General features: G+C 42.1%; 1 protein-coding gene across 2 annotated transcripts in view; it reads right to left on the reverse strand.

Moving 5' to 3' along the window:
- Nucleotides 1–14,569, reverse strand: part of PREX1 (phosphatidylinositol-3,4,5-trisphosphate dependent Rac exchange factor 1) — a 146,335-nt gene that overhangs the window by 55,889 nt on the left and 75,877 nt on the right. For both annotated transcript variants that reach the window (XM_039382335.1, XM_039382334.1), the window contains exons 6-9: nucleotides 11,605–11,766; nucleotides 6,504–6,637; nucleotides 3,119–3,234; nucleotides 2,022–2,171 (exon numbers count right to left, since the gene is read on the reverse strand). In XM_039382335.1, the coding sequence (XP_039238269.1) occupies nucleotides 2,022–2,171; nucleotides 3,119–3,234; nucleotides 6,504–6,637; nucleotides 11,605–11,766 (562 nt within the window). The remainder of the gene's footprint in view (nucleotides 1–2,021; nucleotides 2,172–3,118; nucleotides 3,235–6,503; nucleotides 6,638–11,604; nucleotides 11,767–14,569) is intronic.

Below are 14,569 nucleotides of genomic sequence, written 5' to 3' on the forward strand. Positions count from 1 at the left end.
AATTAGACTTGCACAACATTTTGTCATTCAAATACAGTATCTCCTTTATGTGTCCATTATCTGGCTAAAGGTTTTGGCTCCACAAACCCCCTGGTTTATTGCCATTATTCTTCCATCCTCTTCTCCCCCAGCACTGGTCCAACTCACTGTGAGTGCTGCACGTGGAGCTCAGGTTAATTCACAACGTGGACTCGTGACAGAAAGCAGCCTGTGTAACAGGACATGTTCCCTGCTGCTCTCACATCCCTGAATTCCTGAGGCTCCCCCATGGAAATGGCAGCCTGGAATGCACATTCTACCCAACTCATCCTACAGAAATGGGAATCTCACCAAGCTTTCTAATCCAAACACTGATAACTATATGACTCTGCAAGTACTCTGATCCAAAGGATATTTTCCAATAAAGCCTGGAATCTCTGTCAGAATATCTATGCTTATCCCAAATGCCTGTCATCACCTGCATCATAAAACTATATGACAAGAAGCATCAGAAAACCCACTCTTCCTGGCCAATGTTGCACGGAAGACCTTGAGAAACCTCCTATTCATGAACAGGTCTTTTCCCTTCCTGGTATTTATATTTCAGTCACCTCCCCACATTCTCCAGCAAGGCCCATGTTTAAATATGGTCTGTTTTTCCAAGTCCTGCCTTTTTACTGCTTATTGAACCATCTCTCCCCTCACACACCTTACTTGACACATGGGAAATGCCACAGGACACTGTGACCTCCCAAATCACAAACTCACTGTGAAATGGAGACTCTCTTAGGGAGACGATTTAACACTCTGAGGGTAAAAGTAAGAGCCAAGCAATGTATTTTATTAAAAAATATATGACTTGGAAGATCAGGATCCTTTCAGGAGACCAATGAGGATAAAACAAAACTGATTTTCCATGTTGCCTTCAGGTAGTTCTTTCCAATTTACACCATGCACAATCTACATTTGCTATTATCAGAAGGTGTATTGGGGTTTATATCTGACAAAGTAGGTTATAAATGTTTTATATCCTATGGTAACAACACTGTAATGTGCTTTGAGTTTAGCAAAGTAGATGGAAAGGATTGTAGCATAAAATGAGCCATTACATCTTTAATGTAGCTGTGTGTGCAGAGAGACTTTAGAGACTTCTAAAGGTCCACTTATTTTAAGACATTTTTAATGTCTTAAAATAAGTGGAATTTTCTCTGGTGAGGAGTTATTATTGTTCCCACAGGGCAAACAGGACAACAGGTTCACTTGGGAAGGATAGTTCTGACTTTTAAAGGAACCCAGAACTTTCAACACACCCGATTCTGGGTTTTGTGAGCTTGTTTCTATTGTACGACACTGTTTCAAGATAAAAAGTTACAGATAAAAGGAACGAGTATCTGCATCCCTTTGCCATCATTCCCAGTCTAAGTGTAGTGTCTCACAGAACCACACGCTGGTTTGGGTTGGAAGGGACCTTAAAGCTCATCTTGTTCCACCCCCTGCCATGGGCAGGGACACCTTCCACTAGACCAGGTTGCTCCAAGCCCTGTCCAGCCTGGCCTTGGACACTTCCAAGGGCTGGGATTTCTAGGGTTCTTCTCCAGGAACTGTCCCACTGAAAGATCATGAAGGCCAAGTTTGTGAGAATGGGTTTGCCTCACTTCATCGGGAAACAGGCTGCAAGATGGAGTTTCTTCTTTCCTTTTACTGAGAAATACAATACAATTTTATCTTCTTTACAAATAAAAGACCAACAAATTAGAAGATCAAAAAATTAAATTGGTTAGATGTAATATTTTCACAGCAATTCGATTCAAAGAAATTGGCTCTGGTAAATGAAAATATTGGATAAATTTACTGACACAAGTCCATAAAAACCCCAAAGTACACGTTCAGAAATATTTGTTCTCAATTCCTGTTCTTTGTCATTAAGGATAGGTTTTAATTCTGCCCGTGGAGAAACAAGTGCAAGCTTTTCTCTTTCTCTCAGGTCCGTCTACATGCATACACATTTCTCCTTTGCAGTACAAAACCCACCATCCACTTACTCTCTCTCTGCTCCCTTTCCTTGATTATGGCATCCAGCCATTTCTGTTTGTCTTCTGCAGTCTTGGCCATGCAGACAAACCACTTGTTTTTGGCTGTGTTGTGTATCTTCCAGCCGTTTGTCACCGTGTAGCCGTTGCTGTGATAATCTGCTGCAAGAGGCCAAAGCACAAAGTACAGGGTGAACAGAAGGTTCTGCTCCTTCCACCAACCAACTAGGGGGGACACGGTCAGTAAAACTGCCTTCTGTGAAGACCTGGATTTCTGAGGTGTTCTCCCTGACTGCCCATGGGACCTGCAGTGCTCACCCCTCTGGAAGTACAAGTGTCAAAAGGCTGCTCAAACTGACTGAATGCTTCAGTCCTACTGGTGACACTTGATGATTTCACCTCAGAAGAAGAACTCAAGTGTTTTAAATACAATGACATCGGTGAAAAAGTTTATGATGTTTGTTCAGGTTATTTGCTCTGAGTTTTCTGGGCACACACTAACTTCTTGCACTCTAAGGACTTTTGTCCACAGGATGTGGGAACTCTTTAGGTGTCAGCTGTTTAAAGGACCTAATATTAATTCCTGACCGTTTAAAACAGGAGCAGGGGCTGGTGTGGATGAAATCAGAAAGCCACCCAGTCTTCCTGCCTGTGTCAGGACACAAGAATCAAAACACAACTGCCATTCCCACACTTTGTTCATGGTCACATTCCATGCTACTGATTTGATGCTAAGACTAATATTTAGTAACATTCTAAATGAGAAGAAGATCCAGAAGATCTATTATTATAGCTGTAATGGCTTAAGATGTAAGAAAATAAAGGATGGAATGGAGATAAAAGTATCTTTTATTAAATTAACTTGGATAAGGAGTAAAAATAGACAAGCTTCTGCAAATTCTTCATAAGGTCATTTCAGAATGAAGGACTAGTGCCTGAAAGCACATCCAGTCTTTCAGCCATGTAAGTTGGTCAAATAATGAAGGTACCACAAGTTCCACAGATTACTTCAGATTTCATTAAAGGAGATGGACAAGGACTTCTGCACCGACTTCCAACACAAGATCTAAACTTACTGTGTTGTTAAAAGACAATATTTGGTCTCTTACCTGTTCCATCTTCCACATTCTCTACCTCCATGACTTCTGTATTTATTCGGCCCCTGAAGATATAAAGGGACCCGTTGATCGACTTTGTCCTTTTAGATGTTTTTTTCCCAGTAACTCTGCAATTAGGATTTAGACTGTTAGCAACACATAAGCAAACGGTGTAACATGTATATTAACAAAGCAGTCTGAGGTATGACTGTTAAAAGATGATTCCAGTATTGGTGGTATTTTAAATAACTGGAATACTCAATCAAAGGTAAGGGTGCTCCAGTGTCAGTACAGCGATAACGAGCTTATTGTGCCAGATTATTGTGAAGATGGGGGTGCCTTCAAAGTTTACACTCTTGATGACTGACTGAAATGCCAGGACAACTGAACAGCACATGGCCTTGGGCTGACAACTGCAGTATCACCTGACACCACCTTACATTTGCCTCCTTGGTTTGCCTACAGCTTTGATCAATTTGCGGTGTGTACCAAGCTTCAAAAATGGAATGAACCACGTAAAGAGGCCAGTGTCACATGGCCTGTCATGTGTGTTACCTGTCACTGAATGGGAAACTCCTGCTGTGGCAATTTTGCACCCAAGTCTACATTCTTATCCATAAGCTTTATGGTGTCTCTGTTGAAGTTTCTTGTAAAAAATTCAGGAAAGCACTTTTTCATTGCTAGTTATGCTCTGATTTTTATGTCTAGAACAGGTTTAAAACTATCCAAGTGACACCTGCTGAGCTTTAATATCCAAGAACAACCCCGCTATGTGAACCAAAACACAACTGGTCAATGGTCATTAGGAGGTGGCAGGTGTCCAAACTCTGGTCAGTGAAGGGAATGCTGGGGCAACTTGCCAGGAGTTCACAAGATTCAAAGAATATTGCAATTAAAAACAGCAGGGGAGAAAATTTCTTGTCAGAGTTAAATACCTATGATAAACTGAGGTGAGAGGAGAATCACCAAGTTCTCCCAAACATTTTTTTCTTTTACAACTACCTTCAGTGACAAATACACATTTGGTGATGACCAACCACATATTTACATCCAATCAGGCTGACAGGGACTGAGATGTTGGAGCTGCTGGATCATTTCCTAAAGATGACTGTGGAAGTCAAAAGAAAAGCTGTCCTGGTAGCCCTAGGGAAACCCTTTAAACTCTCTGCTTATTTCCCCACATGAAACATATTGTTCTTGACATCAGGATTCAATTTAAACAGCAGTCTGTGATCCTGCTAAAAACAAAAATACAATACTCAGCCCTCAAAATCTATGTCATCAGTTTGCCAGACTCCCCTAAGCTTCTGCAGAAAGAGTGACTGCAGTCTTAGAGCTAAAATCACAGATCTAATTCCAGTCCTAAACAGAGCTTACAGTGGTCTCGACAACACTACTCCTAACTTACAATATTGTGAAAAAATATGTCCAGATTCGAATGCTGCATTGACTACTTATCAAAGATTGAGGCCTGAATTCTGCTTCCAGCCATTTCTACAAGTTAGTACAGTACAAGTGAGATGAGAACCAAGTTATTCAACCTCAAATAGGAATAGACAGACAGTTTTTTGGGGGGTTGGGGTTTTTTTAAGGTATGTCCCACTGACATGTCACTTTGTCAGGCAGCCACTGGGCACAACAGCATGAAGGAAAAGACACTGATTTCCATGCTGGACTAATTATAAATAGCAGCTAGACAGCAGAAATATCCAAAATTAAAGTCATTCAGCGATCTAAATATATCTTTTACATTGGGCAATTCCCAGCAGACTTAATGAAATATGATGCTTTTTAATGGAAATCAGATTCTGAACATCCATCAGTTCAAGATGCACTGTCAGACAAAGATAAACAATATTGATCCCTTGGGAAAATCCAAGTGTTACACCAGCCTCCTCCAGAATCAAGCCAAATGACAGAGGAGCTCGGTAATGTCTCCTGCCCAAAAAGAAAGTTCTGCTTAAAAGGCAGCAGAACACTTTGTTTTCTAAATCTTAGTATTCTGGGAAAACTGCCTGACCAGTGCTGGAGCCAGGCTGACCTGAACTACAAACAGGACTAGAAAAACAGCTTCAAAGAGCTCCGAAGGAGAAAAAGATTAGTATCAAATTAACTGTTCGGGGTTTTTTTAAGGAATAGTTTTCTGCTATAAAACACACAAATTTCTGAACTCTGTTTCACATAGAAGTTTTCATTTTGACAAATCTGGTAAAGTGTCCAAATGAAATGTGTCCTCTCCCTTACTTCATTTCAGAGTAAGAATGCTTCACGTAGATAACATTAAAAGCCACATAAGATCAAATGGCATATATGTTTCTAAATTTAATTCAAACATATTTCATTCTAATAATTTCTAATGTAGGTGTCACCTAATAATTTGTATTTATGTTGTATAGATTCAGCATTATACACACAAAAAATCTGAACTTAATTACTGAAATTAATTTTCCCAGTTTAATGGTCCTAAAATTTTCCACTGAACAAAAAAAAAAAAAAAAAAAAGGGAGGGGGAATTTTGAGATATGAGAATTTTCTTTGGAGACAACATTCTGGTTTTACAGAATTTCTAGCTGGGTTTGCCATTCCACTTGGCCATCACCAGTAAGGAAGCATAACTTGAAACAGGAGGAGGATATTACAGGAAAGGAAGGAAGAGGAGAAGGGAGTGTAGAGAATTCATTGTAAATTGAGAACAGACCAAGACATGAGACTGGAGCTGTGGAGGTGAAAAGCTTAGGAACTGAAACGCAGTATAATTGCTGCAGAAGCAAGTTGCCCTCCACTCTGCCAATGCTATTTTAATAACAAGCAGTAGGTGTTAATAATAATTAAAGTTTCTTAGGTGGCACGATGCACAAACTGTTACCAGGACAGGAAAGGAAGACAACGCACAGCACGTGGGCTGCAAACACTGACAGCAACTTGCAAATCTTCATCTCTTCCTCACTCCCCTGGGCCCTGCATCTATGTAATGTTTTCTTAGTCTTCCACTCTCCCCTTGCTTGGCTTTAGATCATTTTGCACATCACCCTCTTCTGCTTAGAATAATCTCACAAAGTGAAAGTTGGCACTTTCACGTCACTCCTGAAGACCCATCTGCCCTGGGAAGCTTTTCAGCTGTAACAACACACCCTGTGCTTTTGCTGCACTGTTTTAACTCCTTTCTTTGGACTTCTCAGGGGTTGTGGGGGGGACTCTGTTACTGCCTGGAATATTTATCTACCACGTAGTGATTTCTCTTCCCTATTGCCTGAGTAATAGCAACAGTCAAGAACAGGAAGGTCCCACCTGTGACTCAGCCCTACAGAGCAACAGGGAATGATCAGTAACTGGTCATACCTTCTCCTGACAAATCTGAATAGTTCCCTTATAAACCCAAAAATACAGAGGGACTCACCTGGATTTCCTCTTGCAATAGACCAGCAGATTATCAAATAGAAAGAACATTCTCTCCTGGATGTTTCCTGCTGAGATTTTTAACAAAGTCCCTTGCAGCAAGAGCTGTGTGCAGATATCTGTCAGATTTGATCCCTGAAACATAAAAAAAGAGACATTGTTTACTTTTAACTTTATTTTCTGAGTACACAAATGCTGTTATTTTATCTGCATGCCATTAAACTGTGAAATAAATGATGCACTCCTAAAGAGGAACGCCTCAACTTCTTAACACGGCTAAACACATCATGTTTTCTCTAACAAATATTTGAGTCTGCATACACTACAATAAATCTTCCCCATTAAACAAATGGGGACTGTGGTCCTGAAGAGATCTTTCACTCTCAAAGCAGCTGTACTGTGAGCCTCTCAAGACCATGAGTCTTCCCTTCATGCCCTGAGCTACCATTGCAAACATCACAGGTGATGCTTTAGGAAAGCTTTCTAGAAGAGTAATGGTAGCTCTGACACTGACACACATCCCTATCCACCATCTGAGAACTCCTTTCACTAGAGAGGTGTCTCTCCAGCTCTTTTGTTAGGAGGACATGCAGGTCTCTCTTTTCTGGAGTCCTTATAAGCAGTTGGCCACAGAGCCACGGGCAGCAGAGGCCGAGCCCTGCACACTGTGCCATCCCAGGGGCCTGAGCTGATGCTCAGACACTGCAGCCTGGGAGCACAGCCAGAACCTGAGAAACACAGGAGAGCACTCGCAAACATTTACTCCCCAAACTGTTACTGAGATTATTCCTAGGAAAAGTGATTCTACAGTTCTTTAGTTAACAAGGAATCATAGAATGGTTTGGGTTGCAAGAGACCTTAAAGCCCATCTCATTCCACCCCCTCCCATGGGCAGGGACACCTTCCACTAGCCCAGGTTGCTCCAAGCCCCATCCAACCTGGCCTTGGACACTTCCAGGGATGGGACAACACAGCTTCTCTGGGCAACCTGTGCCAGGGCCTCACCACCCACACAAGGAACAATTTCTTTCTAATATCTAATCTATACCTACCCTCTGTCAGTGGGAAGCCATTCCCCCTTGTCCTGACACCCTTGTAAACAGTCCCTCTCCATCTCTCCTCTAAGTTCCCTTCAGGCACTGGAAGGCCACAATTAGGTCACCCTGAAGCTTCTCTTCTTCTCCAGGCTGAACAATCCCAATCCTCTCACCCTTTCCTCACAGCAGAGCTGCTCCAGCCCTCTGATCACCTCTGTGGCCTCCTCTGGACTCGCTCCAACAGGTCCATGTCTTTCCTGTGCTGGGGACCCCAGACCTTTCAAAGGCTGCCATGGATGCAGCACCAATTTGTGTTCCATATCTGCCTTTCTATACATTCTGGATAGTGATGCAAGAACTAGCTAGATGCAATAGTTCCATCTGCTGTCTGATATTCTTTTAGTTTTTTAATCATTCTGTGGAAAGACTTAATACACATCCAGAAAAGAGAACTTGTTATTTTGAAAACGACTTGTTACTATGTCCAGGAGAAATCACTTATTTTAGAATTATGACCCCAAAAGCCTATTAGAACACACACAAATAGGAACAGAAACCAACTGACTGTGCAACAGAAAATCATCTTCCTCACATGATTTGCCCATGGAGAAATCAAGACTCCAGAGCACCTCAAGATCAAGTACCTAATTTTCCAAAAGACACCCAAAGACAGCAAAAGCAACAAGTACAGTGACATCAGTAATTGAAATCAATCTTTTACTGACACAAGCATCACTGGGTAAAATTATCTGACCTATTTTGTGCAGGAAGTAAAGCAAATGACTAAAACAGTTGCTTCTCACTTTTAAATCTATGAATCTTTATTTTTCCATCAGACCCATCATGATGGTATCTAAACTGTCAATGCATTTCCTGTTTGCTGTTGGCCTACTTACTTCCCATTTAGGACATTTTGAGAGGTTTCTCAATAGTAAGAAACACAGTAAGATTTATTTGATGTTTTCAGAGACAATGCAGAATTTCTCACCTTTCTAAGTGGGACCAAGCTGCAGGGGAGGGGGGAAGGAAAGAAAGAAAAAGAAAACATCATAGCTGGCAGAACTGCAAATTACAGGCAATTATGAAGTGACTGATCAGTCTGAGCACTAACATGTATCTTCCAACTCCTGCTGTTCTGGGATGGGGATTTTGCTCCCCATGGCACTTAAACTTTGAGAATTTGGGGATATGTAGCAATTGTTCAGTAAAAGTAACTCACTATGGGGAGGAGCTCTGCCCACAGAAATATTAATATGTAATAGAAATGGCATATTGACTTGTTTTTTACTAAGCAAACAAAAGCACTGCATACAAAAATTGGTCTTCTTATGCATCGTCTACTTTTCTTTTCCCTTTTTTGAAACTAATCTTTGTTTCCCAGAAGGATTAACCAGAATCAAACTGACCTGACTGAAACTAATCCATAACAGACAGCTACAAGGGGTCTGTGGATTCCAAAAGGATGCATCTGAGCAGAGCTCACTGTGATGAGCAGAGCTCTGACTAAGGCCTTCGGTGGCTTCCCAGCCTGGGCTCACTTTAACAGGTGCCCTCATTGCAGGGTGTCTCACAAAGAGCCCCCAGGGTGATGCCAGGACACTGACAGGATGGTTGTGCTCAAGAGGGAGACGCAGATCTGCGGGGGGAGATGTTAAAGAAAAAATGCTGAACTGAGGAAATTGCTCTGAAGAACAACTCCTGCTCTTCCTGAAGTTACAGCTCCCGTCTCTCGAGGCTCTGCAGGAGGAAAACGATGCTGTTCTCCGTGCTGGAAACACTGAGGGTGGCTCTGACAGCTACAGGCTGATGAGCAGAGCAGGGGTGTTCTGCTGGAGCAGTTGAAAGGAAGTGCAAAGGCACAGAAACCAGTGAAACCACTGGTCTGGTTACAGAGACACATCAGACAAGGTGGAGCCTGTTCCCAACCGTGGGCACAAGGTGACACCAACCTTCATGCTGGGTAGCTGGCACACTCCCCACATTCAGGCTATGTGTCTTATATCTGTAGAATACTCGATCCTAAGTAAGCTGATCTTCACTTCTTTTTGACAATTTAGATCCTTGGACTGAAAAAGCTGGAAGCTGTAGGTCTTATTGCAAAGTATATATGGTATATAACCATACATACAGTGCTTCAGAATCCATACCCATGCTAACAGAAGAGGGAAACTTTCTACTTCACAGGAGAGGCTGCCATCACATAAACTAAAAATAGGCATAAATGTGCATTATAGACTTCCTCCTACAGTCAGCTCTGCGACTTATTGTTAATTGTAACGCTGTATTGTTAATCTAAAAATGTATTTAATTCAAAATTGCAGCTTTCCAAAATAGAAACTAGGAACCCTTCTCATTAGGAATAAACTGTGAAACATATCTGAAAGCACTAAATGCAGTTATTTATAACCACAGCCCTTTATTCTAGAGTCCTAACTTGTAAGACCCCTGCATTGTGAAGACTAGACACTGTCAATCAGTTTCAAGCTTCTCCACAAATTTTCTTTTCCAATTTCTTTACATTTACAAAAAAAATACCATCATGGTATTTATATTATTATATCCACCATCTATCTGTGATGTATAAAGTAAGTTTTCCTTTCAATATGCCACTAGAACAGTTTAGAAATGTTCCACAGCTAACTGGGAGGGAAAAAACACTTCTGTTTAGAAATTTTGAGCTGAGTGTGTCTGTGTTACAAAAATTTGTATAGAAACAAATTTGAAAGGGTTTTTAGCCCCAGAATATTGCTGTAGATAAGTTAAATCCTAAAAAAAAAAAAACAAACAAAAAAAAACCCAAAAAAAAAACCACCACCAAAACAAAACAAGCAAAGAAAAAAACAACCAAAAAAAAAAAACCCAAAAAAAACCCACAAAAAAAAAAAAAAAAAAAAAAACAACCAAAACAAAACAAAAGTAAGTCTGGATATCACTTTATTTATGGCATCATGGACACTTTAATAGTCATGTTTCAAGCTGCAGAGTTCAAACCAGATGCCTAGATGACCCAGGAGTTGCACCAGCTTCTAAAAGTCTTGCTACATAGAACACTGTACAACTTTGCTTGCTGAGCTTGATATCCAAAAATTACACAGCTGGATATCTGGGTTGTTCTCATGTCTTTAGCTGGATGCCAAGAACATCCTTCAGGGAAAAAACAAGCAAGGTTTAAAATATACATGAAAAATAAAAAACAACCCAAAAGAGAGCCATGGAGAGCACCCAGGAGTCCAAACATGAGGAAGCTGACATGACCCCTAACAAAATGTCCTCAGCTGGCAGTGATCAGCCCTGACACTCCGAACATCCCCCTCCCTAAAGGCCAACACCACTCTCTCCATGAGGCTGTTTAGCACCCCTGACTCCCCATGGTGAACCTCCCAGAGCCTTCCAGCTCCACTGACCCAAGGCCTCAGCCAAAATCATCACAAGATAAGCTGCCAATCCTCTGCACAACATCCCGACTTCCCACTATTTCTACTGGATTTTCCAGATCTCCTCTTCCCCCAAGCTTCACGTTCTAGTTTTCTCCCTCTCTTATTTTTCTCCTGTCCATAGAAAATGCTTCTACCTACACAGAACCACCTACTGACAAACATATCACTAGAAACACATCTGTGAGTAAACTGGAGCAAACACAAAGAGACCAATCCAATGCTTGCCAATCCAACCCTTATCTTTTATACAGAATATCCATATGAAGTTAAGTGAAATAAGTTTCAAAGCTCCCAGAAAAACTAAAGGCTTATGGGAACGGAAAAAGAACCTGTTATTTAGACCAGTCCTGATTTCATCTTCTAGATCTATTTGCCTTTCAAGGGGGATCTGACCATTTGAAATGTCAGTCCATTCTAGCCCTAACACCCTTCTTTCATAATCCATTTGTTCTGCTACAAATTGTGTGCAGCCTGCACACCCAAAATAAACACCAAATTCTAAACTCCTCAGTGATGCTGCCCACACCTTCAAGAGCATTTACACACCATGTAAGAAACAGAAATCCCTGCATACAGCATTAGTCACTAAACTCCAGCTTCCAGGGAGCTTGCTGATCTTGCATCCTACCTCCCATCCTTCAATGTGAGACTGCAACTGTTCAAGGGCTTCCAGTTTCTCCATCTGTCTCTTGGTCTCGTTGATATTTGTGCAGACTGTCTTCATTGCCTGCAGAGCATTCTGGACAGCTGGGTGATCAGGATGCTTAGAGGGAGTCCTCTTAGCTAATTCCTTAAAAAAAAAGAGAAAACATGAAACTTAGAAGTGCTTCGTGGAAAGGTACAAGCATTAGTGAGCAAACCTGTAGGAAAATGCCAGAACCACCTCAAATTAAAGAGAATCTGGGGGCATGTTACTGCAGATGCTGTTCTCTGTTCTTCATCTGCACAGGTTTAATAGGAATGCTGTGAATTAAGTGAAGTAATTGCTCATGTTAAATACGCCAAATAAGGACAGTTAAAGCCAAATACGTTTTGCTGTGTCACATGTGTTTGCTTTATGTTCATATATTTAGAAGGCTAGGGCACATGTTCTAACACGGACAAACAAGGTCTCTGCTTCACTTGTTTCAAAGCACAACAGTCCAGTTAAAACCTGTCCACTGAAAAACAGCAGAGGGAAGACTCGAGATCTGACAATATTAACCAGTTTGGCAAAAGGCACAACCACTGTCAACTCACAATCATTCTTCTAGACCAATAGTATTTTACAGTCAGCCACAATCAGACAAGAATACATTAAAGAAACCTAAAATAAGGCTGGTAATTTTATCTGGATACATAATATGGTGTTTAAGACCCACATTTTTAGATTGCCTGAAATATTTAACTTTCTCACTATGTTTGTTTCGCCTCAATACGTTATTTGTTTAAAGATCCTGTGCTGCTGCATCATATCATTTTGCACAAGATACAAGAATGAGTTTGGATTTAGCCAGAGAGCACAGCACTGTGATCTGAATGTAGCTGGATTGCTTCAACCCACAGTTCCCACAGCCAAGGGCAAACACAGCCTATTGCAGATGTTGCTCATCCAAAAGAGTGCTCACAACCCCCAAATGCCTGTCATCGGTTCCAACCAGCCTTAACCCGTGGTCTGGTTTGTCTTTTGCTTCCCCACATCAGCACATTAACCTCAGCAAGTCTCTTCACCACACAGGATTTTGCCATTCTGGCATTAACTGGGAGACCTTCGTGCTGTGCTGCCTTGCTGGGAGCTGACATCCTCTGTCTCCCGGTGTGATCCTGAGCACTGCTGGGGCCTGTCCCACCTGAGCTGCTCACACATCCTGCAGGACCAGCACTGCTCCTGAACTGACCAAACACCACCTCCAGATCACACTCACTGGGCCTTTTAGGCTCGTGTTACGTGGCCTGACAGAGTGCAGGGCAGTGTGCTGAAGGGCAAATTCTGCTGCAGCATTAACTTACAGTGACTCTAACAGCTGCTAATCCAATAATTTCACTAATCCAGACACTGAGCTGCTAAATCAAGGAACTTTCCCTGTCCTATTGTAGATTCACAGATCTGCTCTACAAAGCTCTTCAGACAGAAGTCACCTTCAGCATGTGACAGGTTTGTGCAAACCTAGCTGTACTTTTCTACTAGCAGGAGTAACTGTAGAATAAATAGTTACACACTGAGGTGCTCAGACACCAGCACCATTGCAAGGCATATCTGAAAGGAGAAAGCTAGAGCTAAAAGCAGTACAGATTCATTTCTGTCTTTGCACAGACCCTCTCAGTGCTTCCTCCCTGCTTCCCCATACTAGTTGGAGCAAGACTTAAATCACTAGCACTAGTAAACTATCTTGAGATCCAGTATTACAGAAGTACCACATACTCTAACTATTAATTTATCAACTTCTCCTTTTTTTAGAGTGAAATCTGCATCTTGAGATTAAACTACTTGGCCACTGGTGCTCCTTTAAGCAATGCAAGTGACAGGTCTCATGAGAATCAGCATATGGCAATGGGAGGTGCTCTCATTCCCACACAGACAGAAAGGTCCAAATGAATCTATGGGAATGTTGATGCTTGTCCAGTGAAATGAAGCAATTCCATTTTTTTAACAGATTCAGTATTTGGTAATTTATTCACAGCTACAATTTCTCTTTTCAGAAAATTATACAATGGAGATTGACAGTGGCTCTTGTCAGATGGATGCCAGAGGAGATGGATGGGTGATGTGCTGACAGCTGGGAATCCCACTCAGAGAGAGGAGTTAATGATTTCAAACTCTGTGATACACAGAGTGAGTAACACGTGGACAGGAAAAGGAGGCTTGCTGCTACAAATGTCAGTTGATACCAAAAATAACATTCCCTATGGAAGTTTTTACTCTATTCTTGCTGAAAAGAAGGTCAAGAGAGGTGTTGCATTTTGGGGACACCACCCTCTGCTCCATGCTTCCAACACAGAGGACTCTCAGTAAAAATCAATGAAGGTCTGCAGCTCCAGTGTCACCCACACTGCACTGGAAATGGACACACCAGCACTGTCTAAATGTCCCTTCCAAAAATACCCCAAGACAGAGAGAGATCTCTTCATTCAGAGCAGGCCCCTGCTGTGACAAACAGCATCTCCCCCACTCCATCCTGCTGCAATCCCACCCCAGGAGCAGGAGAGGAGGCCAGGAAGGGCAGGGATGGCACTGGCTGGGGCTGCCACTTGTCCCAACAGCCTAAGCTTCAGAAGCACCCAGAGAACCTGCCCCTCCCCAGCCTGAGCCACGTGAGGACAAGTCGTGCTGCCCTGACGGTGCCACTGCCCAAGGGAGCAGAGCTCAGCACTTCCAAAACACAGGGAGGGAGCTCCAGGTACTGATTTCTTCCAGTGACACATTTATGATGTGCAAACTCTGAGAGCATTTGACAACATTTTGAAAGGCAGCTGAGAGACAGACCAGGTGGCAAACCTTGGGTATGACTGCCCTGTCCCCCACAAGGTCCATGGACACTGCTGTCTGGAATTACTATCTCATGTATTGCAACTGGTGCACTAATAGGGCCAGGAAATGAGGTTGCTGCCACTCG

Source organism: Pipra filicauda, unplaced genomic scaffold (genome assembly GCF_003945595.2).
Source record: "Pipra filicauda isolate LSUMZ 115617 unplaced genomic scaffold, ASM394559v2 scaffold265_size1292809_pilon, whole genome shotgun sequence".
Lineage (NCBI taxonomy): Eukaryota > Metazoa > Chordata > Aves > Passeriformes > Pipridae > Pipra > Pipra filicauda.